The sequence below is a fragment of the Anthonomus grandis genome, chromosome 4, assembly GCF_022605725.1.
Source record: "Anthonomus grandis grandis chromosome 4, icAntGran1.3, whole genome shotgun sequence".
Classification (NCBI taxonomy): Eukaryota; Metazoa; Arthropoda; class Insecta; order Coleoptera; family Curculionidae; genus Anthonomus; species Anthonomus grandis.
Window position 1 is genome coordinate 504,040 of NC_065549.1, and position 27,472 is coordinate 531,511.

General features: G+C 30.9%; 1 protein-coding gene across 3 annotated transcripts in view; it reads left to right on the plus strand.

Annotated features, from left to right (window-relative positions):
• LOC126734893 (hemicentin-1) overlaps window positions 1-27,472 on the plus strand; it is a 393,008-nt gene that overhangs the window by 324,672 nt on the left and 40,864 nt on the right. For all 3 annotated transcript variants that reach the window (XM_050438722.1, XM_050438723.1, XM_050438725.1), the window contains 2 exons: window positions 7,743-7,912; window positions 12,942-13,065. In XM_050438722.1, the coding sequence (XP_050294679.1) occupies window positions 7,743-7,912; window positions 12,942-13,065 (294 nt within the window). The remainder of the gene's footprint in view (window positions 1-7,742; window positions 7,913-12,941; window positions 13,066-27,472) is intronic.

The following is a 27,472-nucleotide window of genomic DNA, read 5'->3' on the forward strand; positions in this document are numbered from 1 at the left end:
GATCATCTTGAAATTATCTTTCTCTTATATAATTAGGATCTCTATAGTCGGGAGGGATTATTTCATAGCAATCGTTAATGATTTCTGAATGTCAGAGCAAGATTTATACCGATTTGGGGGTCAAAAGTGCCTTTGTCGACTTTCTATCGCATCTCACCTTATTGTAGCATTCTGGATCTTCTGGAAAATTATTTTTTATACGTAATTAGACCAAATAGAGACGGGATACATCATTTCATAACGGTCGTCTATGATTTCTGGATCTCTGAGTAACATTTATACCGATTTGAGGGTAAAAAGTGGCTTTTTTGACTACAAATACAGTATTTGAAAAATATCGTTTCATAGAAATCATCCATAATTTCTGATTTTCCGAGCAACATTGGTCAAAAATGCCTTTTTCGACTTTATTAATATTCCGGATCTCCTGAGAGTTATTTCTTGGACTATTCCTGAAAATGCCTTGAAATATGCTTGCTCGAAAAAAAACTAGTTTTGGAATTATCACTATGTTGGGCGCCAAAAACGCATGTTTTTTTTTTCAGGGGGAGAGAGTTGGACATTTCGCGAGAAAAATAAATAAAACCTTTAAATTGACGTTGCTCTCTGCTATACTGCTTTTCTTAGTTAAAACGTCCTAACTACAAAATTGTCTTTTTTTGGCTTATTACATTTTATTGACCTATCAAATGGTATCTGCCGCCTTGGCTAAATTGGAAAGTCCTAACTACATTTTTTATGCCTTAAATTCACCTAAATATATTGTTCTATATGCAGAAAAGACGATAATCCCAAATTAAAATGTCCTATCTATCTTTTTCTAAGTTAAAATGTCTTAAGTAGCTTTCCGTTTGTGGAATATTCATTGATGAGACGAGAGAGACACACCTTGTGCATTCAGAAGTATAATATAAGGTTTAGCCTGTTAATGGCTACTCTTATCCTAGATTTTTGGCTCTTTTTTTATATTTAGGGGTTTCAGGTGTCTCTGGAAGACAAGAATCTAAAAGTTGTTCAAAACACGAGGTATAATGTCAAATTCTTTGGAACGCAATAACTCAAATTCGAAACCTTCAAACCGCTTGAAATTTTCAGAACTAAAAGTTCAATGGAGGCTTGAGAACTGTATGGTTTTTGGAAAAAATCGGTATATAGGAAGGGTTGTTTAGAGCCAACAAAAGTCAGGAGAAAAATTCTACGAGTCGTAAAAAAGAGCCTAAATGAAAATATGGCTGAATTTATAGTCCAGGTTTCAAATTTATGAAATGCTTTCGAATATGCCCGTAGAGGCATATTGGAAAAGTGTTAAGCAAAGGGGTTGCGGGTCAAAATAAGGAAAATTTAATTTCACCCTTTTTTTAATTATTTTTATATATAACAGAGACTTATATTACGATCTGGCTTGACGGCTGTGCAGCTCAAAATAAAAATTGGGCTTTATTTTCTTTTTGTTTACGTTGTAAACTCTTTTGAAACTAAACTGCAGAATTTGGAAATAAAATACTTTCAATCTGGCCACACTTTTATGGCCGCGGATTCGTGCCATCACCAAGTAGAACAATTATTGAAAAGGTACGGTAAGGTGATCGATTTTAATAATTTTAAATCGTCTGTAGAAAAGGTAAACTCATCTCCATCAAGGTCCATGTAAAAGAGATGAGAACATACATTTTTTGAATGGAAATGTTGTTCATCCAAGTTTAAGCTTCAAAAAAATGTTCCCAAGCCTTACTTGCAGAATATGATACATTTGCACTTTAAAAGGGGAGAAAATGTGTTGTACCACAAAAATACCTTTTCAGAAGAACCAAAACATTCTTGCCGAACACAATGTCGAGGTGTAAAATTAAAAAGAAAACAAAATTTGATTTCTAAGCTACGTCTTATTATTCCGGTTGATATATCCGAATGATATTCTGGAGAAATTAGCCGTTTCCCAAAATAATGATACTGTTAATAAAGAAAATGTAGTTTTCCAGTAAGATTTCATTATTTACTTTCATACTTTTTTGTTCTCTAATGTTTTATTAGTGAATAATTTAGGTATAATGTTAATTTGAAATGTAACTCCCGTGTCTTTAATAAAAATCAGTCCAAATATATATATTTTTTTTATTATAATTACTTTACTAAGTTAAAAAGTCCTATCTAACTTTTTTTTCGAAAATTTCACCAAATAGTGAATCTAGTCCCTTATTAAACTTTATCCATAAATGTAAAAAGCAAATTTCTAAGCATATAAAAAGAATCAGGGAATTGCTTTAAAACATAAGGACTGCATATTAGTTTTCATAAAATCTCAATTTTCTCAGCTTTATCGATTTGAGAGTTAGGATCTTTTAATTAAGGACGGCAGTATAGCCATCTTAGTATAAGACATTCGACAAAATAATAACCAAATGCTACTTTTATGTCATAATTGTAAAAACAACTCCAGAAAAACACCATATTCCTCCTTTTGAGAAAAAAGTATTTTATTAACTCAAAGACAAAACAAAGAACACGTTACATCACTAAGTAAGTGAGTGAGTGAGTGAGTGAGTGAGAGGATCCGCCTAAGCTTTCATCTTGTTACGGTTTCCGGCCGTCGAGATCCGAGACATTAGACGGCACCGTATAAACTTCCACCGAATAAGTAAATACGATCTAACCCAATTCCCGGAATGGAATTTTGCACTTTGCCAGAAGCTTAAGTAATACGGCGATTTGGCAACAGGGCCCACCCTAGAATTTGCATCTTATTATTACTCTTACTTCTTCCATACGTTTCTCATCCTGTTTTCATCTCTTTCACCTTTTGCCAGCCACTTAAGTAGTACACCCGTATGTGTAAGTAGGTTTCGGGATTAGCTTTTACCTGTTGTTTTTAGTATTATAAACCCTTATGTGTTCAGGAGGTGAAAAAATGCATTTAGATTCAAACAGAGGCAACTCGCTAAAGACTAATTAAACGCAAGAGCGTAAACATTTATCTGGAATAAACAATGATAAAGGGCGAAATTTACGTTTACTACTACAATTATCTGATAGGGATCGTTCGGGTAAAACTGAGCAGTCGGTTAAAGAGAGGGAGGGCGTAGGGACGTATTTATTTAGGACCCAACAAACTGATAGTAGCGGTCCACTGATTATATATAAATTATTGGTGTTGCGGCACGGTTTGACATTAAACTAGCCCCGGTCATGCCCTCCTAATTTATAGATTTAGTAATTCCAGAAATTAGAACAAGACAGATACAGATTACATTTGTAACATTTTAATAAGTTAAGGTCTAAATTTAGTTGAGTAATCTTTATTTTATTAGGGCATGTGAGTCAGAGATGCTGGGTTTAAAGTTAGGTAAATATGATTTTTTTATTAGAGGCATTGCACCATTGAAATGGAATTTTTTTTACAAAATTTAGATTAAAAATTATTTTTTTTAATTTTGGAAAATCGTAGTAAAAAACCGTTTCTTCAAGCTTAACTGATTTTTAAAGCATAGGTTATTAACGAAGTCATATGAAACACTTCTCAAGTTCAACAATTTAAATATGATAAAATCAGTGAAAAATTTTATGTGGTCATTTATTTAATCTCTAAAATGTTTAAGCATTAGAGATTTTTCCATTTTTAATTTTTCTTCGAAAAAATGGTTAAACATGAGTCCATTGATTCTATAAAAAGAATCTATGGTTCAATATTTAAGACTCTATGTCTATTGCTTGCAGAGATATCGGCATTTTGTTCCGAGGATATCGAACTTTTCAGAAGAAAAAAATGCTCAACTTCTGAGATAAATTTCATCATTTTCAATTACTTCAAAGTACATTTTAGTATCTGACGTTGATGATTTACTTATCTTATTTAATAAATTTGAAATGAGGGATTTATGTAAGTGCATATCAAAAAATAATTTTTATTTTAAATTTGTAGGCAAGAATATTATAAGAAAAGAGTCATTTCTTTTTATTTCCTAAAAAGTTAATTGAGAAAATTTTGAAAAAGTTCATCATGCTGGAATGTAGAAAATTATCAATAATAAAAAAAAAACAAAATTATGTATAAGTAGAAAAGTATAAAATGTTTAAAAGCGAGTTACCTAATGTAGAATGGCCTTTTATTCGGTTAAATAAATACACAAATTACAACTCATAACCTATAAATCGATAATTTCAAATAAACAAATTAATACGTCTTGTCATAATCGAGTTACGTCATAATCTCTACTAGTAAATTCACATCACTCATGCCAACCTAAAAAACGTAATAACTGTCAACACATATGATGTTATAGCTGAAGGCGCGAAATTCAAATTTCACAATTAAATACTACACTAAGATGAAGAAAAAATAATTTTTTTATGAAACATTAAATAATATAATTCAACAAAAATATCTAAGTAGGTTAATTGAATATTTATTAAATGTTTGAAAATTATTTAGAAATATTTCTGCTATAGTTAATATCCTAGTTTACTTTTTTTATTATAGTTTTAAAACCACTATAGTAAAGTAAATTCAGATCAAGTTTGACTAAGCATTGAACACTTTTGTGAAGTTGGTTTCTGTTTAAAAATTCGTAGACCTCATCGAGTTAAAAAATACTCCTGTTAGTCAGTGTCCTTATTTATTTTTGAACTGATACTCTAAAGGGTTTTATACCCACTAGTGGAAATCAGAGTAAAATCGGACCAATTTTTACTAAGTAGTGAATAATTTTATCAAGAAAGTTTTTGTTAAAAAATTTGTAAATCTCATGGATTCTAAAAATTCTTGTGCTGTAGAGAATTCAAACTTTCCCCCTATGGTTAAATTTTAATAATACTGCCTGGATCATCTGGAAAAAGTGTCTTTTAGTGGTCTAATTATATATTGACGTTATAACATGTTATTCCCATCCTTTTCTAATTTTGAAATTGGGATAGGGATATATAAATGAGAATTCGATTTTTCCACCTATTTTCTATATCATCGTTTTATTATTTTAATAGTGATTGGATCAATATGGTTTTCAATTGGATTGGAAAAATTGCATTTTATTTCCACCTTCTTTTAATTTTTTAAACTAAGATAGGAATATACAGGGTGTAAATAAATTTATTAGTACTATTATTTATTAGTACTGGCTGGATCATCTGGAAATAGTGTTTTTTAGGGTTAATTAGTTCAATTATACAATATAAATATCACTTTATTTCCATCCTCTTTCAACTTTTAAATTAATATAGGGATATATAAATGAGAAATCGATTTTTCCACCTATTCTCTATATCATCATTTCATGTTCTAATTAGTATTTGGATCGTCTGAAAATAGTGTTTTTCGGGTATAATTGGTCTATGCGCTTTTTAGAGAAAAAAATAAAAATTCCAAGTCTCGGTCTCAAAACATCTTTAATATATGTCACGAAGGTTACATGTTTCACTAATAAAGCATCATTAGACTTATAATAAACAGAAAAACACACGTAATTATAATAAAACCCTACACTAAAACAAAATCAATGTTTAAAATTACCTTATCAACTAAATGACCTACGTAGTACTGACAAATAAAACCGAAGAATACGAATATATTTTATAATAAAAAACAATAACATGACACAGAGATTTAACAAAAAATATAAAAAGGAAAAACGCGACTAGTGTAGGATTTGAATCCACGCTCTAAAGCACAGCTCGGTGACTATGCGCTTATTGACAGACCCTGAAGTTGACTTCTTGATTGCTACGTGGTAACACAGTTAGATTTTAAATAATAATAATAATATCAATAATAATAATAATATAATATCTTTATTTCAAATCACACAACAATTACAAACACTGTAGATGAAATGAAATGATGTCAACAAAAACATGCATTAGGATTTGATACAATAGTCTCTTAGAGAGTATGGTTCCAGCTTTACTAACAAATCCTTAAATGCAGCCTTAAATTTTCCAACTGATACAATTCTTTTTATGTGTTCTGGTAGAGCGTTAAATAGTTTTATACATGCATAATGTGGAGATTTTTCTGTCCGAGTGAAAGTTTATTAACTGGATACCTAAAGTTTAATATCCTTGTATTATATTTGTGCTCCGTTTTTGATTGGCAAATATATTTGTTTTTGAAAAGAAACATTAAACATTCAATTATATATAAGGTCATAATACCCAAATCTCTAAAGACTGACCTACAACTTTGGAGAAAACCTATTTTTTTATAATTCTTATCAACCTTTTTTAAACAATAAAAACATTTTGTAACACGCTATCTTTTCCCCAAAAAATTATACTATATTTAAGTACAGAATTTTTAAGGATTTTTCATTCATGTATTTTTCAAATATTCTAATACCATAACAAATAGAATTTAACTTTTTTATTAGTTGGTTTATATGGTATGACCAGTTAAGGTGTTCATTGATATATAAACCTATCTTGGCATTTTCGTTTACTTTAAAATCATTATTGCCAAATTCTATTTGCAAAGGCTTTTGTATATTACATTGTGTTTTGTTCGAAACATTATAATATTTGTTTTTTCTTTGTTTAAAATTAACCTATGTAGGGCATTTTGGGTAAATCTCGCAGACAATTTAAACAATAAATTTTAGTCAGAATGGTTTATTTAAATCTAAATGAAAAATATATATATAAAACGGATGACAAATTTAAGTAGGTATAACAACTTGCGGAGCGAAAAACGGTTTTAAAATTATTTCAACTACTAACTATAGTGAAATACAAAGAACAACTAACTCAATCCTTCAACGAACACCGATAAGCAGTATGTGATCATGTCAAAGAATTCTTCTGTTTTATTTAATAAATCTTTTAATAATCTACCAGTAATAATAATGTTAGGGTCATCAGTATATTTAACAATTTTCTGGCTAGGTGCATTTATTAGGAGATCAAGATCATTAATAAATATTATGAATAACACCGGAACAAGTATGCTGCCTTGTGCCTGTTTTCCCATCCTTTGATATTTTTACTATTTGTTTTCTGTTATTAAAGTAAGACCTAAACCACTCTACTACATTTCCCCTTATGCCATATTTTTCTAATTTTTTTATTAACAGGTCCCCATTTAAACCATTGTATGCTTTGATTAGATCTAAAAGCATTCCAAGAGCAACTGTTTCCAAATGTTCTGCAATATTTTTAATAAATGCAACTATAGCAGTTTGTGTTGATTTTCCTTAAACAGGTTATTGGAAGTAAAGAAATTAATCAATCTTGTGCTCGTAGCTGCTTCGAAACTTGTGAAACTTTTGAAAACCCCGGTAATAGGCTTATGGGCATATAATTATTTCAATTATCAGTATCCCCTTTTTTAAAGCATGGGTTTATTTGAGCAATTTTTAAATTTTCCGGAAATATTCCATATTTAAAAGAGTTGTTAATGACATAGCACAGGACATTATTGATTTCAGGAGTTGTTGTAGGGATTATTTCATCTATTCCACTGCTATTTTTATTTTTTAACTTATGCGCTATGCCACTACTAATTTCCTCTGGTGTAACGAGACTTAAAAACATTGACCTAGAATTTTCTTCAATTAGAGAATTAAATGGAATATCAGTTAGAGAACTTAATAGATCTGAAATAATAGAATATATTTGCAATTTCTTCTGGTTAATTAAAGTCTTATACGATGACGGTGACCTAAAGATATTCAATTTTCTCCCCATTTTTTTCTATTACTACACCGTATCAGCTACCAGCCCTGTAGTCGTAATAATGGTAGCGTTGTTGTTTATTGCAGACGCACCGGTGTGCATCCAGGAACGCGAAGAAGTGTACGGGGCACTGAAGCAGGAGACCGTGACGTTGCGATGCAGGGTGGACGCGAATCCCCCCGTCGACGCATTCCACTGGACGTTTAATAACAGCGGCGATCAGACCGACGTCTCTACGGAGAAATATACTAACGAGGTAAGCAATTAACTACAATAGAACGAGATATAATACTAATTTAATGCAAAAAAAAATGATTAACTACACCTTTGGCTGTCTTAATATGTATAATTGGTGCTGGGTTACTATGTTAATCCCTAAATAAAAATTAAATTTGTTGTATTGTGTTTGTCAAATGTGTAAACCCAGGAATACTGTGAACCTTTTCCTGACTAATTTTTCTCTCAAGAACCACTTTTGTACTGATAACTCATTATCACAACCTCTAGGAACCGTTTAAACATCTACAATCAAAACACCGGTGGCATATCCACTAAACTGACTAGTATTTTGCTTGCGGACTATAGTATAATAGGAATCACTCAAAGCTGGCTCCATAAATTAACTCATGCCTACATAATACATCTTTGATGACATCTTGTCTTTTAAAACTACAACTCCACCATATCTAAGTGGCCGGTGATATGCGCAGACAAAAGAGTGAAAGAGTAGGTGTGGAATAAGGACAGAAAACCATCAATTACATTAAAAATTGTATGTTTTTACTGAGTTTACATTAGACATATTTTAGTCATGACATTTGCGAACTCGCGTAACTTTTAGTAATATTTTACAATAAATATAATGTCTGTTATAGTAAACGAAGTTTAATTATTATAGTTTCCGATTGTTTCTGCATTGTCAATGTTTAATATGAAAAAAGATGGTAGTATATTTGATACGAAGCACTGATTATCTTTTTTGTTATACATTTCTGTATACATTTTCTTTAACATCTATATAGGGCACTTAGTGCTGACAATTCCAAGTGGTTTAGGGGTTTTAATGTCAAGGTGAGTGTGCAGATTCGTTCGATTCCTGGGACAGAATTGTCATAGTTTTTGGTGCTCAATTCTTTGGGTAAAAATGCCAGGAACATAACTGCCAAAATTCCTACTTCACGAGGCAAGAATCCCATTTTGAGAAAAACCTCTAAACATTTTTTCCTTATTTTCTCGAAAACTATTGGGAATAAATATATAAAAAATAAAATAAAATAATAAAACTTCTTTTAGCATTGGAATTCTTGCTGAGACTCAACAAATGATAAAGGATAACATATAGTTGTAAATCTCAAAATGAAGAAGCTATAGAGGATTATTTGTGAAAAATTGAAATATTAAAAAAAAAAAAATTTTGAGAAATTATAATTTTTTTTATAGATTGATTTATTGTTCAAAAAAGTTCTATTAAGGCTTTTTAAAAATTTAACCACAACAAAGTTTTACCCAATTTTTCCAAAAAATTTTATTCAAAAAATCCGGTGTGTATGTAAAAAGGTGGTGTGTGTACCAATAGGAAAATATTCATAATATTGATTTAATTTTTTTTCTAGAATCTGAAAAGAATCTAGGAAATGTTCTTTTAGCATTGGAATCTTAAATAAAACAAATAATAAACAATAGTATTTAGTCGTAAACTTCAAAATAAAGAACTTATGAAGAATTTTTGAAGGATTGGAAGATTTGTAGCTGAAGAATGTAAAAAAAAAATTGAGAAATTTTAATTTTTTTTTATAAATTGATTATTCGTCTAAAAAGCTTCAAAAAAATTATATAAAAGTTTTTTAAAAAATGTACTAGAAAAAAGATTTTCCCAGTTTTTCCAAAAAACGTCTCTCAAAAAATCCAAAGGGAAATGTTCAATAATAATTAAAAAGTTTATTTAGTTTACATACATTACAATAATTATAATTATAGTATAAAGCAGTACTAAAGTCTACAAAGAAAATAAACTACAATAATAATAATAAACCAATAAAAGTTCATTACATACAGGGCTACATTAGGTATAATAGAGTGGTGATCAGCGTAATAAAAGAAAACGTACACAACAATTATTGGTATAAATAAAACCTAACCTAGGACAACACAAATGGTATAATAAAACTTATAACTAAAATCATAAAAAGAATATAATGTACAACACAAAAAAACAGAAATACTCTTAGCTATCCCTATTTAAAAGATGTTTTCTTAATAGTCTCCTAAACTGGTTTACATTATCACAGGCCTTAATTATCACAGGCAATTTATTAAATTCTATTGAGCATCTAAATAAAATTGAACTAAGTAACTGAACAGTGTTACACCCATCTACTATGACGAAATCTTGACGATGTCTAGTATTGTATGTGTACATCCTCAAACGATTTTAACTTATCACAGATATAGCTGGGTAACAAACAATGTTTCAATTTAAATATAAACAAATAGACATTAAACTTTATACGTTCAGTAACAGACATCATATTTAGGACACTTAACATACATTTAATTGGTGTATATCGATCACATTTTAAAATCAGTCTCATAGCTCTATTCTGTATTACTTCCAACTGGTATATTTTATATTGTGGCAGATTAAACAACAACGTGGAGCAATACTGCAAATGCGGAAGTGCAATGCTATTAAACAAAAGCAACTTTGTGCTCATGGAGAGGTTTCTTCCTACTCTGGTGATAAATCCAACGTTTTTGGAGAATTTTCGCATGACGTAGTCTGCATATGCATAAAAGTTTAAATTGGCATCTAGAATAGTACCCAAATACTTAATTTCACTCTCATAAAGAATGTTATCCGAATTTACAGTAATGCTCACACTATCCATGTCTATTTGATTAAGTCGTGACTTTTTGCCAAATGCAAAACTTCGATTTAGCTGTATTTAAACACAATTTGTTAGTGCAAAGCCAGACAAATAAATTATTTCATTAATTTTTTAGGTCAATTTGCATTTGCTGTAAGTTTTTACCTATAATATACACCATTGTATCATCTGCAAATAATACCACCCTACACTTTTCAAAAACTTTTACCATATCATTAATGTACAGTAGAAATAACAATGGTCCTAAGACAGTTCCTTGAGGCACACCATAATTAACAGGAACACACCGAGATATACTCTTTTTAAATATTACACGTAGGACTCTGTTGGACACATACGACTTAAACCAACTCAAAGCATTATCCCTAATTCCTAATTGCTGTAGTTTGATAATTAAATATTATTATTATTATTCATAATTATTATTTTAATTTCTTTTCTGGAAAACTGTTAAAATCACATGCAACAGAAAAATATATTTTAAGTCCAATGGTTTTCCAGAGAATTGGAAAAACAGAAACTTCTCTCTTAACAGTTTTTCCTAATTTTCTCAAAAACAATTAAATATATAGAAAATTATCTTTTAATAAATTCAAAATAAAGAATTTTTTAAAAATGGATAATTTTTAGGTAATTTTTTTTTAGAAATCTTAATTTTTTCCAGTCAAATGACGCAATTTTTCCATGCAAATGGCGTAATTTTTTTGCAGCCCTCATTTGCCTGAAAAAAGAGAATTTTCAAAATGCTTCAACTGCCTGGAAGAAATGACGTCATTTTCTTAGAAAGTTAATACCATTTTTTGACAACGTCTTCTTTTCCAGGCATAAAATTATTAATTTTCTTTTTTTTGAGGCAAATGACGAAATATTTCCAAGCAGTTGACGCATCATAAATATAATTTTTTTCTAAATGTTATTCGAGTAAAAAAGGCATTCAAGTGCCTGGAATATTTTTCTTAAGTTCACTTTTTTTCTTATAACAATTTAATCAAAATTAAGCTAGACCAGAGGTGTTCTATAGGTAAAAGTTTTTGCTTTATTGGAAAATTTCTTATGCTTAATTCATCCTCAGGGATCTCCCTACGTTTGCTTGCAAGAATATTGGCAACATCTTAAGTAGTTTTCAGGTTATTGGAAAATAGGTATGTAAAAACTGAAATTTTTTCAAAACTTAAAAAAAAACTGAATTTTTACTTATTTGCGATAAAAAAATGGCATAATTACTGCAATTTTAATAGCAATACGCCTTGCTTTTGTGAAATAAAATTTTCACGCTTTACTCGAACATCTTAAGGTTATGTGAGAAAAGTATAAATACAAAAACTATAGATTTTTTTATCACCTATAATTTTCTTAAAAAGCATATTTTTCTTAGGCAATTATTTTCTGCAAAAAAATTGTTTTTCATTAACCATATCCTTAGCCCCCCACCCACCCCACACAATTTACCAATAAAAAATTATTTAAAAAAATCATTGCTCTCTAAAATAATACTCATGAATAACAGCTGGTTTCTACGTTAATATTTAATCTAATTATATAGTTTGTTTCTTTAAATTTAATATAATTATATAAATTTATATAAATAAATATTTATTACAAAAACAGTGCTATTAGTTCAGAGATTATGGACAAAAATTGGTGATTTTTCAAAAGGATTTCTTACTGGCCAAATGTTTGAGGTGGGTAAGAGGGTTAGGATTGTATTGATGATAATATAATAATATATTCAATATTTAATTTAATAGCACTGTTTATTTATTTAGTAAATATAATTTTATGTATAAGTATTTAATGTAAAACAGCTTTATTAGATTCGATAATATGGAGGAAAAACAGTAATTTTTAAAAAAAAATTTATCAAGGTCATTATTTAACGTAATTTTTTAAGATAGTTGAGGCGTCTAAAATATAATTTTTATCTTAGCAAATAACGTCATTTTCCTAAATAAATAACGTTACTTTTCCAGGCAATTAAAGCATTTAAATATTATTTATTACAAGAAAATTACATCGTTTTTGCCATCAGGAGGAAAAATTGCTAATGTTAATTCTTCCTGATATAAACGCTTTAATTCCTCCTTGAGTTCTAGCAGTTTTTCATTATTATTCAAAGACCTTACGTTAAATGTTAAATGCGATATCCATGTCCATTATTTTTTAAAGTAGTTATTGGCACTCTTTTCTATCCCAGTATTACTTAAAACAGTAGTAGTAATTTTTGTATATTCTTAGCATTAATTCACAAAGTTTTGTAAATAACTGATAGTATTGTGAAAAAAAAGGGACAAATATATATTTAAAAAATCCCTCTTACTGTTTAAGAACTCTTATCTGGTTTTAATTGTTGTTGTACTCCTTTTTACACAAAAAAATCAAACGGTTTATTATTTTTAGGTAACATCTTCTCGCCTAAACTACACGCCCAACACAGACCTCGACTATGGAACGTTACTATGCTACGGACATAACGAGATAGGGAAACAGAAAGAACCTTGTGTGTTCCAAGTGGTAATTGCAGGTAAATATCAGCCCTTCTAGTACTACAAATATAAATTAGATTAATATAAATAAGGGTAAAAGTTACTATAAAAGGAAAATGGACCCTTGAACACTTATCAAAGCTGCTCTCAATCTCATAAAGTTCATAAACTAGAGATAAACAGCTTAGGAAGCAATTAATTTACTATAATGTTTGCATAGAGCAGATATTTCGATATAATAATATTCATGTTCGCATATAGTCAGAAGGACAAACGGCCGAAGTTGGCACACAATCACGAACCGGGTGTGTCTCTTAGGTCATCATCTCTGTCTCTCTCTCTATACCTCTCTTTCTCTATCCACTCTCAGATCCTTTATCAAGCTTTCTATAATCCTGAGTAATGTTCTGTTGTAATTCGAACTCGGTCACTATCTACTCTCCGCCTCAACCCGAACCTTTTCGACCTTTTTCTTTTCTGTCTGGTAACCCTTAAATTATATTTTATTTAAGTTTAATAGGCCAAGGGATTATTTTTTTATAATCTCCTTAGTATTCAAGGAAAAAACAATTTTCTTTCTTTTAAGTACATGTGAGACCACATTATTTTAAAGTTTTTAGTATCAAATGAACGAAAAGTATCTCAGGTTCAGGACCCCAAATAATGGTGATTTTATTTCAGTTGAATTGTCGACGTTTCAACTTTTATTTAGAGATATTTCTATTTAATCAAAAAAGTTTTTATTAAAGGTCCTAAATCTACTATGCCTCATTAATGTTTAATAACTTTCTCAATTTGTTTGTGGCCAAACTTATCGATCAAAAAGTTCGTTGCTTTGCAAAATTGTTATTTTAACACAAAATAAATAAATTTCACATGCGAAAACCCATTATTTATCTAATTGTGAAGTTTCTATTAATTCACGATTAAATTTATTTATATTTATGTAGTTTATAAAGTTAAGCCGTCATTCGGGATTATTTTCGTTTTATTTATTTAAATATTATTATTATTATATTTTGGGCATTATGCGATATAATGAACCGCCACGTAGACAGTTTGTTACGTATAATATTATTTAATACGATATTGTTTGCGAATGTTACTAAATTATCTCGACATTATAATAATATGTGGAAATTTCAATTAATTTATTAATTTTCTCTTTAAGCTCAGGTAGATACAAATTAAAAAAAAAACAACAAATGTATTTTATTTAATTTTAATTTAAAATTCTGCTTTTGACCCCCCTAGGCAATAAAACTTTCAATTTTAATAAATAAACCTAACTAAATATTTCAAAATGAAGTCGGAAAACCCCCCGATAAATTATCCTAAAAATAATGAATGTTGTTTTATATTAATAAAATGGTAACAAGTATTTTATTTGTTTCCATTAGGGTTTTGTTTATATTTAAATTGCTAATGATAAAATAATATAGATATATATTTTTGGTACACATTTAAATAATTCCAGATTTAATTTATGTGCACCCTTTTGGATCTTAATGCAGGCAATATTAACGGATTCCAGTCAACAAAAAAAAAATGCCCGACACGTTTCCAGCTCTGAATTTATTTTTTCAAAGTGGCCGTTCGAATATAAATTCATCCATATCGGGGAAGTTTATGGAATATATGAATGGGGATCTGCATATTTTAATTCTGCCCGTCGACGGTTAGCTTTTAATTCTTATATATGTTAAATTTTCTATTTAGAGTTTGAATTTTATTAGATCGGATTGTTGGTGCAGGAAGTTAAAATTGTTTTGTTTTTTTATTTATAGGGTTCTTAAGTGAGTTAGAAGAAGGCTAACATCAGCACATTAATTTTTTTTGTATTATGTGATCAGTTATTTGAGGCATTTAATCGGAAGTTTTCGCTTCTTCACTTTTTGATCTTGCAGACTGTTGAATTTTAAGTATAAATATGACAAAGAGGCAACGACGCCTTTCTTACTACTAGAGATATTGATTTTCGTTAATTTTGAATGTAATCGGGTTGAAAATATCCTTTCAGATAGCACCCATGTTGGTCCTACTATACATGAATACTTTTTTTACCCAACTTAGAAAGATGAGGGTATTATATAGGTTATTAATGACATTTTAAAATTGCTACTGCTTTGGCATCGGACTGTATTCCAGTAGATGCAATTTTATTCAAACTTTTGTTAAAAAATTAATTTCTTGTTTATTCTCGACATTTTCTGTTTCTGCTACATCCTTAGACTGACGTAAATCACAGCGACCTGTTTCTCTTATTCAACGTACTTCTGCTACCGATTTGTAAATTTAAATTTATTTAAAGTACATTTTTTAACCTTAACTATTAATAACTTTAGACAAAATTATACTTGTACCGTGATCCGTTTCAAGAATTTTAGCATAATAATACATATTTCGTTAAGTAACTGCCATTCTGTTTCCGTCAAGGCTTCTACTACAGTAGTATTCAGGTTAAGAACACTCATAGTAACTGTTAGCAACTCTCGAATTTTTAAAAATTGTTCATACATAAAAAATGGTAAATTCCAATGGGTTACAACGTCATTTTTTAATTTAACGCTGCTCCATTTATTTGTTCTTGAATTTCAATCAATTTATTGTTGCTTTTAAGCTTTTTAACGCTTCCAGGTAGTTAAAATTTAATTTAAACTAATTAAGATATTCTTCCAGGCAGTTGAAACTTATGCCTGAAAATTTAAAAAAAAACTACTTAAAATGCCTGGAATTATTTAAAAATTACTCTTGATGTGTTTAAAAATTAAAATCGTAGAAATCATTTTTTCATGAAAGGCATTTTTCACTTACTTTACCTTTTTTACCTTCCAGACATTTAAAATATTTATTCTATTTTTCCAGGCAGTTAAAGCTTATGCCTAAAAAAGCATATACTTAAGTTTTTTAATTACGTGGACGTATTTGGAATTTATTTTAAATGCCTGGAAAAACATAAATTGTTGTTAGAGGCTCAGAAGACGTAGGCATTTTTCACTTGTATCCAGGCTTTATAATACACCTTACAAGTATTTAAACGAATTACTATATTCTTCCAGGCAGTTGAAATTAAAAAAAAACTACTTAAAATGCCTGAAATAACTTAAAAATGACTCTTAATGTGTCTGAAAAACTATAAATTATCATCAAAATCTTAGAAACCGTGGGCATTTTTTTACTTCTTTCCAGGCTGTTGAAGGCAATTTTCTTACCTTCCAGGTATTTAAAATATTTGTTTTATTTTTCCAGGCAGTTTATAACTAAAAAATATATACTGACGTTTTTTAACTACCTTGACTCATTTAGAATTTAATTTAAATACTTGAGATTATAGTTAAAGGCTCAGAAAGCATAGGCATTTTTCACTTGCATCCAGGCATTTTAATGCACTATTTTTATCTTCCAGATATTTAAACTAATTACTATATTCTTCCAGGCAGTTGAAACTCATGCCCAAAAGCATATACTGACGTTTTTTTAATTACGTGGACTCATTTAGAATTTGCCTGAAAAAACATAAATTGTCGTTAAGGGCTCAGAAGGCGTAGGCATTTTTCACTTATGTATATCCAGGTATTTTATGCACCATTCTCACCTTTTAGGCATTTTAAATATTTGTTCTATTTTTCCAGGCAGTCAAAACTTCCTGAAAATTATAAAAAAACTCCGTGAAATGCCTAGAATAATTTATCAACAAAATCTTCGAAAGCAAGGACATTTTTTTCAGTCTGTTAAATAGTGCATTCAGTTTTTTACTTTCCGGGCATTTAAACTAATTGCTACACATTTTCCTTTGTAAATGCCTGGAAAAAAATTAAAATTTTGTTTAAATAAGTAAAAAAATATTATTTTGTGGTTGAATGCTCGAAACGACTGCCTCACTTATTTCCAGGCATTTGAATGCACTTTTTTACTTTTCAGGCATTCGATATTATGTCATGAAAATCATAGAAAAATGCCTTAAATGCCTGGAAGAAATATAAAAATTACAATCAATGCCTGAAAAAATGCTCTGTATATTACTCATTTTTTTTAAATATGTGAGACATATTTTATGTTTCGGAAATATTAAACGTTTTCCTATTTATTGTAAAAATTAACTTAAGAAATAAATAAAATTATTTGGTTATATATAATACAGGATGTCCCCGAACGGTCTTTACAAAATCTCACACTCATAAGATCAAAATAGGCCGATTTCAAGCAACTCACCTTGGTCCAAAAATGCTCCGATTCCGACCTAGAGGACGGTAAAGTTAAAAAATCAAAATCGATTTTATTTATGAACATATTTTAATGTATTACTTTAAAAATTTGTATCCAGAGGTTCTTTGGGATGCGAAACTTGAATATGTATACCCTTTCACTGTGGACATCAGAGAGTCGTAGTTTCTTACTTTTTTGTTAAAAAAAAAGCAATTTCCTCATCAAGGCAACAAAATCAAACAAAAAAGGTCATTTTGTTAAAACTCGTTATATTTAACCATTTTTGCGATAATTCGGTCCTTAGATGATGGATGTCTCAATGGTACATTCCAATATTGTAGTAAAAAATTTAGTTGTTTTATTTAGGCATGAAATTAATGCAGATTTTTTAAAAATTGCTCAAAATGCTCCCCATTTTCACGAATTCAATGGTACACTACTAAGAAAATTAAAATTAACTGTATATTAGCTCGTAGATAATTTGTTGCCTCTTGAATGCGTTTTCATAGTTCCTCTTCATTATTCACCGTTGCCTTTTATGCCACGGACTTAATATAATATGCCCAGAAAAAAAAATCCAGAGGAGTCAAATCTGGAGAACGCGGGGGACAATCTACGTCATTATAGTTGGATCAATGGATCTTTGCGTTCACGTCACTAAACTATCATTCAACTCAACACAATTGTTTCTCATCCGCTCTCTTTCTAATTTAAACAAATCAAATGAGAAAGAGCACAGACGTAGGTCTTCAAAATACTCGACCTACGGTCGGAGCGACAGCTATGAGTTAGACAAGGACAAACATTCGATCGCATATCTATGATAAACTTTCAACATCATTGGCTCCCCGTCGGGTTTTAAAATCGATTATTTCCTTCCGGGAGGGTGCCCGTTTTCGCAAAAATGTACTAAATATAATAAATTTTTTATATAGAAGTATACTGGTATAATATATGTTTTATGTTTAGATATTACAAAAATAACTTTCTTCTAATGAACAAAGGAAACCACGGCTTGTAAATAAAACAAGTTTTAATTTAGAATTTTCTGTAATAACACCTCATGTTAAGTACATTTTGTGGAAAGTTCTTTGTACATCTTAGATCTTCGTCTGCAACCACAAACAACCATGTTTGTTTATGTTCTTGACTTTGCTTTGCCTTGCCAAAGAGTTTTAGAGAAATTTGATTTGTTTTGTTTTCTTATTTACTGTTCATTGTTATGTTTTGTGTTTGGTTGAAGCTCTATTGAAATAGTTTTTTGCCAAACCTTTTTCTGTTTTACAAATAGATTTCAGAGTTCTTTCATAAAGACACAAGTTCTTTACAATTTCATAAAGATGAAAATGTACTGGATATGTGGAAAAAATCATTAGAGAAATGTACACCAGAAGTATGGAACGCTAAGGTTTGCCACACTGAAAAAATAATCAAGGACTGGTATGATAGGGAAGTCATTATTGAAGAGATACCCCAAATTCTGATTAGTTTAAACAGTGAAACTAGCTCGGAAGATAGTGACAGTGATTATTCATAATTGAATTTTCTATCTTAAACTTATTGATATTTTTTTGTTCAATGAGAAAAAACTTGTTTTGAAAAAATGTTTTGGTGTAAGAATATTTGGGTTACGGTATAATATACGGGTTGCTCCATTTCTTTTAGCATATTATCATAATAAGTATCTCTTATTAACTAAATCTCTTGTTTGTAAAAAAAAAAGAAAAATTTAAATGGAGGTACAAATGATTGATTTTTTGTTTTTTTTATCAATAACTTGTTTTTAGAAATAGGACTGCAATAAAGTAAATAATAATGGTTTTGTTTAAAACGCTCATGAAAACATTATAATTATGTCTCAAACCTTTATACAAAGCTTTTCATGAGCTTTAAAGGAATAAAGTTCATGGAAATTTATTGTTATATAATATGAATACTGTCTATTTTCTATGAAAATCTTTCTTTATTAAAATTGTTATAAATATTTTATTGTGAAGTAAAAACAAATCTTATGATAACTTTTATGAGGTCCTAAAAGATACTGTGTATGAAGTACCTATTGCATTTATAAGTAGAAAAGACGTGAGTAATATAAAGAAATATTCTACCAGTAATAAAGAACAGCAAGTTGAAATAGACAGCAAATAGCTATAAATAAATTAGCTGCCCTAAAAGTGACAATATACTAAAAACAAATTTCAAAGAATCGCAGATTTCATCTCTGGCGAAAATCGCCGCCCACGGAAATTGGGCATGAAAACCTATTATTTTTTTTAAGTTTAAAAATACCGCCGCCACTGATGCTGGTTTGACAACTGATTGATTCATATAAACATCAATCTTGAACACGTGATGACGTAAACGCAAAGATCCATTGATCCAACTATACCTCTACCTATCCACTTATATGCGTACCGACCATTCAAATAATTTCTGACATTTAATAAAAGATGTGATAGAGCACCATCATAAAGAAACACGTGTAACTTATAAAATTACATACATATTATATTTAATGATACCGTGACTTAGAGTTATTACGTTTGTTTCGTTTTTTGTTATTATAGGAAGATTATGAATGCTATAGAAAATATGTTCAGATTTTTGACACCCTATATAAAGGTTGTTAAAGAAGTATTATATTCTACTCGCATGTCATTAAATAAAGCACCATTTTTGTACGCTATGAGAAGCTCTTAAATATTATTAAAAAAAAAATTGAAGCAATTTATGGCATAGGTTTATTATTACCCATAAACTAAAAAAAAAAAAGAATTTCTCTAAAGCAAACTCTCCAAATAAAAATCCAACATCCAATCGCGGGGATACGAGTTGATGTCCGATAATTTTCCGAATACTTTTGTGAAAAACGGAGAATCAAAGGAGAAAATTTCGTTCGATCGACGCTAACGAGTATGATATTTCTTGCGAGTAAAAAGCGCGGGCACAAAAGACGTCGAATTCTAATTGTTGGACGCTAGACGGTCGACGTTTCTCGTTTTATCCTTTGGAAAAATCCCCCCTTTGTACTTTCGGAATTTCTCGTTTTATTGGCTCCAGGTTTGTCGTCGGGATCGTTTTATTCACTCTTCTTATCAAGGTTATATACCATTGTATAAATATATATTTTATTCAAGGGATTACAAGTACCTTAAAGATAATTCATGGAACAAATTCAGGTCCAAAATAATAACTGTAATATATTTTGGGTCCATCAAAGGCCTAATTTTAATAGCTATTAGGAGACACTGTCCTTCCCTAATCCAATCTGTATAATATCCCGGGAAACGAAAACAACAACACCGGTGGAGGAAGGAGCAGAGCGAAGGGTCGAGTCAGTTTAGCCTTGTCGGTATTAAGGGAACACAACTCAGGATTACCGGGAATGACAATAAAGGATCAGCAGTTTGGGGGTTGAAAATGACGTGGATGACCTCAGAGACAACAAGAACAACAACAAAGCCATTGTTCCCTTAATGCAGCGCTCCAGGTTTAACAGTTCATTTGGCTCCGTTGTGCATTTCACGATAGATAATATTCAACCCCTGATATTCGATATTGACAAGGACAAAGTTTTTTAAACAATAATATACTTTAATTTCTAAAGTTAATCCCATGCTGGTGTTGTTGTTGTGGCAAATACAAGCGCTTATACAAATCAAAGTGGCGTATTGCGAAATTCGCAGCAGTAAACTTGGGATTAAAACCGCATAAGGATGCATTGCTTTGTGTGCGTTGTAAATGTTTATGTGCCAGTGGTGAGCAGCGTTAAAATGTTTATCATTATGTTATGTTAGGTCTGAAGTACTAAGAGATGCATTAATATTTTGAAGATGAATTTTAATATCAAGAAGATAATAAGCGATAAAGTATATAAAAACATAAATTAACAAAATGAAAAAAAGGGGAGCAAACAGGTTCAAAACAATAAAGAATGGCCGCCATAACAAAGCAATTGCGCCAAATTAACACAAAAAATAAATTTTCCGGGGCACAGGGAAAATTACCTCACTGCCCCCTCGTAAATTCGCGCCCCGCGCCCTCCCTTTGTAATAAACTATTTTTAGGCGTTTATATTTTCATAACGTATATTTTGCGCGCAATTTATGTTTAGGACAGTTTCCATGTTTCGCCGTATTACGCCGATTTGAATTTAGCGTGATATGTTTTCATTAAATGGTAATATAAGGCTCCCTCCTCTCATCCCCTTGCCCGCCCTCGCGCCATGTTTCGCCCAACGTTTGTTGTTCTGTAGGTAACTAATGATCGCGTATACACGATGTCGAAAACTGCAGTTACAAATCAAAAAGGCATCTGGTCGTGTTATTGAGGGCAGAATGAGAAATTGAAGCACGGAGCGATAAATTAATCATAATAACTGATACGTTTTATAATTTCAGTGTATATTTTGACAATACCAAAAAAAAAACCTCTAGTTATATCTGTAGAAACCTCTAGCTTGTTTCTTCATACGCTCTGAATTATGTTCAATGGTAGTTTTTTTATGATGAACTTTTTTAAGATAAAATATCCCACTCGTAATGTTTTTAAAAACTCCTAGTTTATACAAATAGACTCTATATCAATATTTCTGTATTAATTTTGGGTGGTTCAACTTTGGTGTCAAAATTTTGAGCAATAGAGTCAAGCCTAATTTATTTATAGATCTTAGATATTTTAGGGAATAAAATTAAATAACGTCATTTATTTTCCTTTTTTTATTTAAATTTTAAGGTCGATTTTATTATTAAATTAAAAAAGTTTCTTTAGATATTCAGTCTGTTTAGTATTAATTATTTATTCAATATTATATGTCTGGATATACAGTATGTTCCATAAATAATGGTTAATAATTTGAAAACAGATTCCTTTCGAAAAAAATTACTATTAACGTATAACGACATGAAACAGGGACCCAGTTCTTTAATATCCTCGGTATCATTTTAAAATTGAGTTTTTCTATTGCAGTTTATGAAATTTCGTGTTTTGTTCAATTTCGATTTTTTCCCGCTATGTGTCTAATTATACCCGCAAAACATCATTTTTTTCACATACTCTTCTATTTTTTGAAATGAAATAAAGATATATAAATGAAAATTTGATTTTTTTACCTATTTTCTATATCATCGTTTCATTTTCTAAGTAATAACTGGATCGCCTAAAAATAGTGTTTTTCTTCCGTAAACTGTCTAATTTTACCCGAAAAACATCATTTTATTCCCATCTTCTTCTAATTGAGATCTTCTTCTTCTTCTTCTCTAGCCTGTATCTATCCACTCCTGAAAGTAGGCCTCTTCCAGTGCTTTCCATGTTTGTCTATCTAGGGCAGTTTGAAGCCAGTTTCTCTCTGCTATTCGTTGGATGTCGTCCCGCCACCGCGTTGGTGGTCTTCCCGCATTTCTTTTTGTGGCTCTCGGGCGCCATTGCATGTTTTTGATAGTCCATCTAGATGGGTCTTGCCTTGCAACGTGACCTGCCCATCTCCATTTTAATTCGACTACTCTTCTCATAACATCCGTTACCTTTGTCCTTATTCGAATCTCATCGTTTCTAATAAGGACTGCTCTGTTGCACTTACAGACCCTCTGCTCCACATTTTTAATCTGATCCTTAACACAGGTATTTTTCCCAATATCTGGAAGCAAGCTAAAGTTTGCCCTATCTTTAAAAAGGGCGATGCTGGAACAATAGAGAATTACCGGACTATATCCATTCTGTGCAATTTCTCAAAGTTATTTGAGTTGGCTCTCTATAAATTAATTTTTCCCAAGGTTAAGTCCATGCTGGCCAACGATCAACATGGCTTTGTTTCTGGCCGCTCATGTACTACAAACCTAGCATTCTTCTCTCAGTTTGTGTGCGAAGCACTTAATGATAGAAGTCAAATCGATGTTATCTACACAGACTTTCAAAAGGCCTTTGACCAGATTGACCACTTCATCCTATTAAATAAGATTGAACGCCAGTTTGGATTCTCCGATCGCTTGATAAAGCTCCTTAACTCCTATTTAGTTGACCGCTCTCAGTTTGTAGTGGTCGAAGGCTTTAGATCTGCTTGTTTTTCACCCACCTCTGGAGTTCCTCAGGGCTCTAACTTGGGCCCCCTTCTCTTTAACGTTTTGGCTAATGACTTGATCTCCACCCTCAATTGCTCTCGGTTAGCATATGCTGATGACCTAAAGCTTTTCCATAGGATTGACTCTATAGCAGATTGTGGTCTACTGCAAGAGAACATGAATGCTGTACACCATTGGTGCACTTTGAACCGGCTTAACCTTAATGTTTCCAAGTGTAGTGTGGCCAGCTACTTTCGTATCAAAAGTCCAATTGCCTTTAATTACTCAGTTAATGGAGAGTCTCTGGCAAGGTCTACCTGTTTCAAGGATCTTGGAGTCACCTTTAACCAAAAATTTTCTTTTATCCCTCACATCGAAGATACTGTTTCTAGAGCTACTCGCATGCTAGGCTTTATTATTAGAAATTGCAAACTTTTTTTGAACACTGCCACTGCCAAAACGCTCTACTATGCATTTGTTAGATCCAGGCTGGACTACTGCTCCCTCATTTGGTCTCCCATTTACAACCAGCACATTCACCTATTAGAATCAGTCCAACGGCGATTCCTTAAATGTTTGGCATTTAAGGATGATGGAGTCTATCCTCCAAGGGGTTTTGGCCATAACCTGCTGCTCTCTAGATATACTGAACGGTCACTTGCGAAGAGGAGAGAAATGCATTCGGTGAAATTCTTGTTTAATTTACTTAACCATAAAATTGACTGCCCATCCCTTTTGCAAAGGATTTGCTTTCATATACCACGCCTAGGATCCAGACAGTGTCCAGCTTTTAACTTGGACACAGCCAGGTCCAACATTCTGTACCAGAGTCCTATTCACTTTATGTGTCAAAACTTTAACACTATTGCTGATTCTTGTGACATTCACCATGATGATTTGGCACTTATCTTGAATCACCTGCGTATGGTCGGTGGGGGAGGCTAGGTTATTTAGTTTTTGGTTATTTAGTTTTTAGCTTGAATACATTTATTTACTAATTCTTGATTCTTATCCTAATTTAGTGTTGATTTTTTATTATTTATTTTCTCAAGTTCACTACTTTTTTTTTATTATTATATAGCAATTCTTTTATAGTTCTTTTATAGTTTAGTTGCATAAATCTAATACAATTCATGCATTCGTACATTTATATATTTAATTGATTTTCCTGTAACTGGGTATATGTAACCTGTTGGAAATAAAGCTTATTATTAATGTGGTCACTTAAGCTAGTTCCCAGCATGGCGCGCTCCATGACTCTCTGGGTTGTTCTGAGTCTTTCTGCGCTCCTCTTTGGCAGTGCCATCGTTCCGAGTTCATTCGTTATAACGGGTAATATGTTAGCCTCGTAGACTTTTCGCTTAAGATTAATTGGGATGCTTTGGGATTTTAAAATGTATCCTAGTCTTCCGAATGCTGCCCTTGTTCTCCGGCATATTTCGGCTATTTGGTTTTGTTTTCCCAGTCTGACAGCGTGGCCCAGGTATATGTATTCCTCGACGTTTTCGAGAGCGTGGCCTTCTATAGTTATTACTGTTTGTTCGTTGGCCATTATTTTGATTTTGTTTAGATTCATCTTGAGTCCGATTTGTTTTGATGTTTCTTGCAGTTCTTCCAACATATCTTTTAGCTCGTTGATGTCATTCACCATGATGGCAAATCGAAGGTGACTTAGTCGAGCTCCATCTACGTTGATACCTTTATTTCCCTATGGCAGCTTTTTAAACGAGCTTTCCAGTGCCATCGTGAAGAGCTTAGGGGATATGGTATTTTCTTGGCGGACCCCTTTTCTATCTTGATCTTATTTGTTGATGCTTCTTCGTTGATGGTCCCTTGTAGTGTTGCGTTGTCGTAGATGTGTTTTATAGGTTTGGAGTATCTTGTGTCAATTCTTGCCTCGTCCATTGCGTTTAGGACAGCCCAGGTCTCGACAGAATCGAACGCCTTCTCGTAATCGACGAAGGCCATGTGCAGAGTTATGGTATACTCGGAGCATTTCTCTATTAGAGTACGGACGGTTTGTAGATGGTCATTTGTACTAAATTCCTTCCTGAATCCTGCTTTTTCGATTGGTTGATAGAAGTCAAGTTTATTTGTCAGTCGCTTCTCACAAAAGTTTTGACCAACCGGCTGAAAAATTGGGATCAAGATATATAAATCAGAATTCGATTTTCCACCTATTTTCTATATCACCGTTTAATTTTCTAAATAAAGTTTGGATCGTCTAAAAAAAGTGTTTTTCTTTTTTAATACATCTAATTATACCCGAAAAGCATTATTTTATTGCCGTCCTTTTCGAATTTTGAAATTCAGTTAAATAATTGCTCATTTTGAAATGACTCAGCAGCAGTTAATATTTTTACCCTTAATTGTTGCTCTCTTGTATTAATTGTATTTTCATATACATCAGTTTTATGTATCGCCAAATGCAAAAATCTAATGGATTAAAGTCTGGACTTTGTCCGGGCCAAAGACATCGACTTCCATGCCATACGCAATAACTAGCAATAAATAATAATAACTGACAGAACTAACAATAAGAACGCAATAAAAGGTAATAAATAGCGTTACTAGTAGTGTGAGTTTATTTTTTTATAACCAATAATCAAGGTAACTGACAAGAATATTAACCTTGACAATGATATTTATCTTGAGTTTAGTTGTGGGATGGGATCGAAGGAATAAAAACAAACGTCACTTTATGTACTGGCCAACGTTTCGCAATAATTTTATTGCTTCATCAGGGCCCTAAGGTAACAAAAAAGACACAATAAAAAAGGATTATTATATATAAACAAAATTTAACTTTTTGGGGTTATGTTGATACCACCAAAAAAGAAAAAAACAGAAAAACAAAAAAAAAAAAACAACAAAATCCTAGATTTGAATTAAAAAAAATTACACAACACGATAAAATTGCTTACATAACAGTGTGATTTTGCTTGTCATAAAAAATCATGTTTACAGGACACACAGGTAACATAGAATATATAAAATATTATTTTTTTTTATTTTTTTATTATTTTTGCTAAATTATTATTGTACACCGTAGAATCAATTTTAAAGCAACTGTCTGTGATACAACCCATCAATTTAAACCGTTTTTGTTAAAAAAATAATATTTTATATATTCTATGTTACCTGTGTGTCCTGTAAACATGATTTTTTATGACAAGCAAAATCACACTGTTATGTAAGCAATTTTATCATTTTTTTTTTCGTTTTTTTTTTTTTTTTTGTTGTGTAATTTTTTTTAATTCAAATCTAGGATTTTGTTGTTTTTTTTTTTTTTTTGTTTTTCTGTTTTTTTCTTTTTTGGTGGTATCAACATAACCCCAAAAAGTTAAATTTTGTTTATATATAATAATCCTTTTTTATTGTGGTTTTTTTGTTACCTTAGGGCCCTGATGAAGCAACAAAATTATTGCGAAACGTTGGCCAGTACATAAAGTGACGTTTGTTTTTATTCCTTCGATCCCATCCCACAACTAAACTCAAGATTTTAAACCTATAGGATCGCAACTAGAATTTATTTAATGATATTTATAATAATTCATCTTGTCAGGCACAGCCTACTTAACAAATAGTTAATCCTGAGGTAGAAAAATAAAATTTAATAAAAAAGGTTATTCTTAACGAGATTTTTAAAGTGTACCTTTTTTAAACAAAACTGTTTGCACACTGTATATTTTAGATTAAAAATTAAATTATTACAAGCTTCAACGCGTTACGACATAATTGAAAAAAAAGGAAATTGTAAGATTTGCTATTTAAAAAAAAAGATATTCCAAACTATGTTAAAAACGAAAAATAAATACAAAATTTATAGCCATAATTCAAAAAAAAATACTTTAAGTTCATCACCGTGTATCTTGCAGGTCTTTTATTTTTTTTTAAATCATCTGTTGTTCTGTATATAATGAGACCGTTTTTTTTAACAGTTACTTTTCGCTAATAAAACTTTGATAATATTAATTTATGCTTCAGGAAAATGATTAGCTAATATTAGATCGCGAACTCAGTTTTATGCATAATACTTCAATTACAATTCAAACTTTATTTGAATTTGCTCTGAAGAGGATAGCGATCGAAAAATTAATAAACTAGGAAAAAAGGTTGACGCGGGAAAGAATCCCTCTCTTCTCTTCTCGCTTTTCTCTCGCGTTTCAGGCTCCGCTTTCTT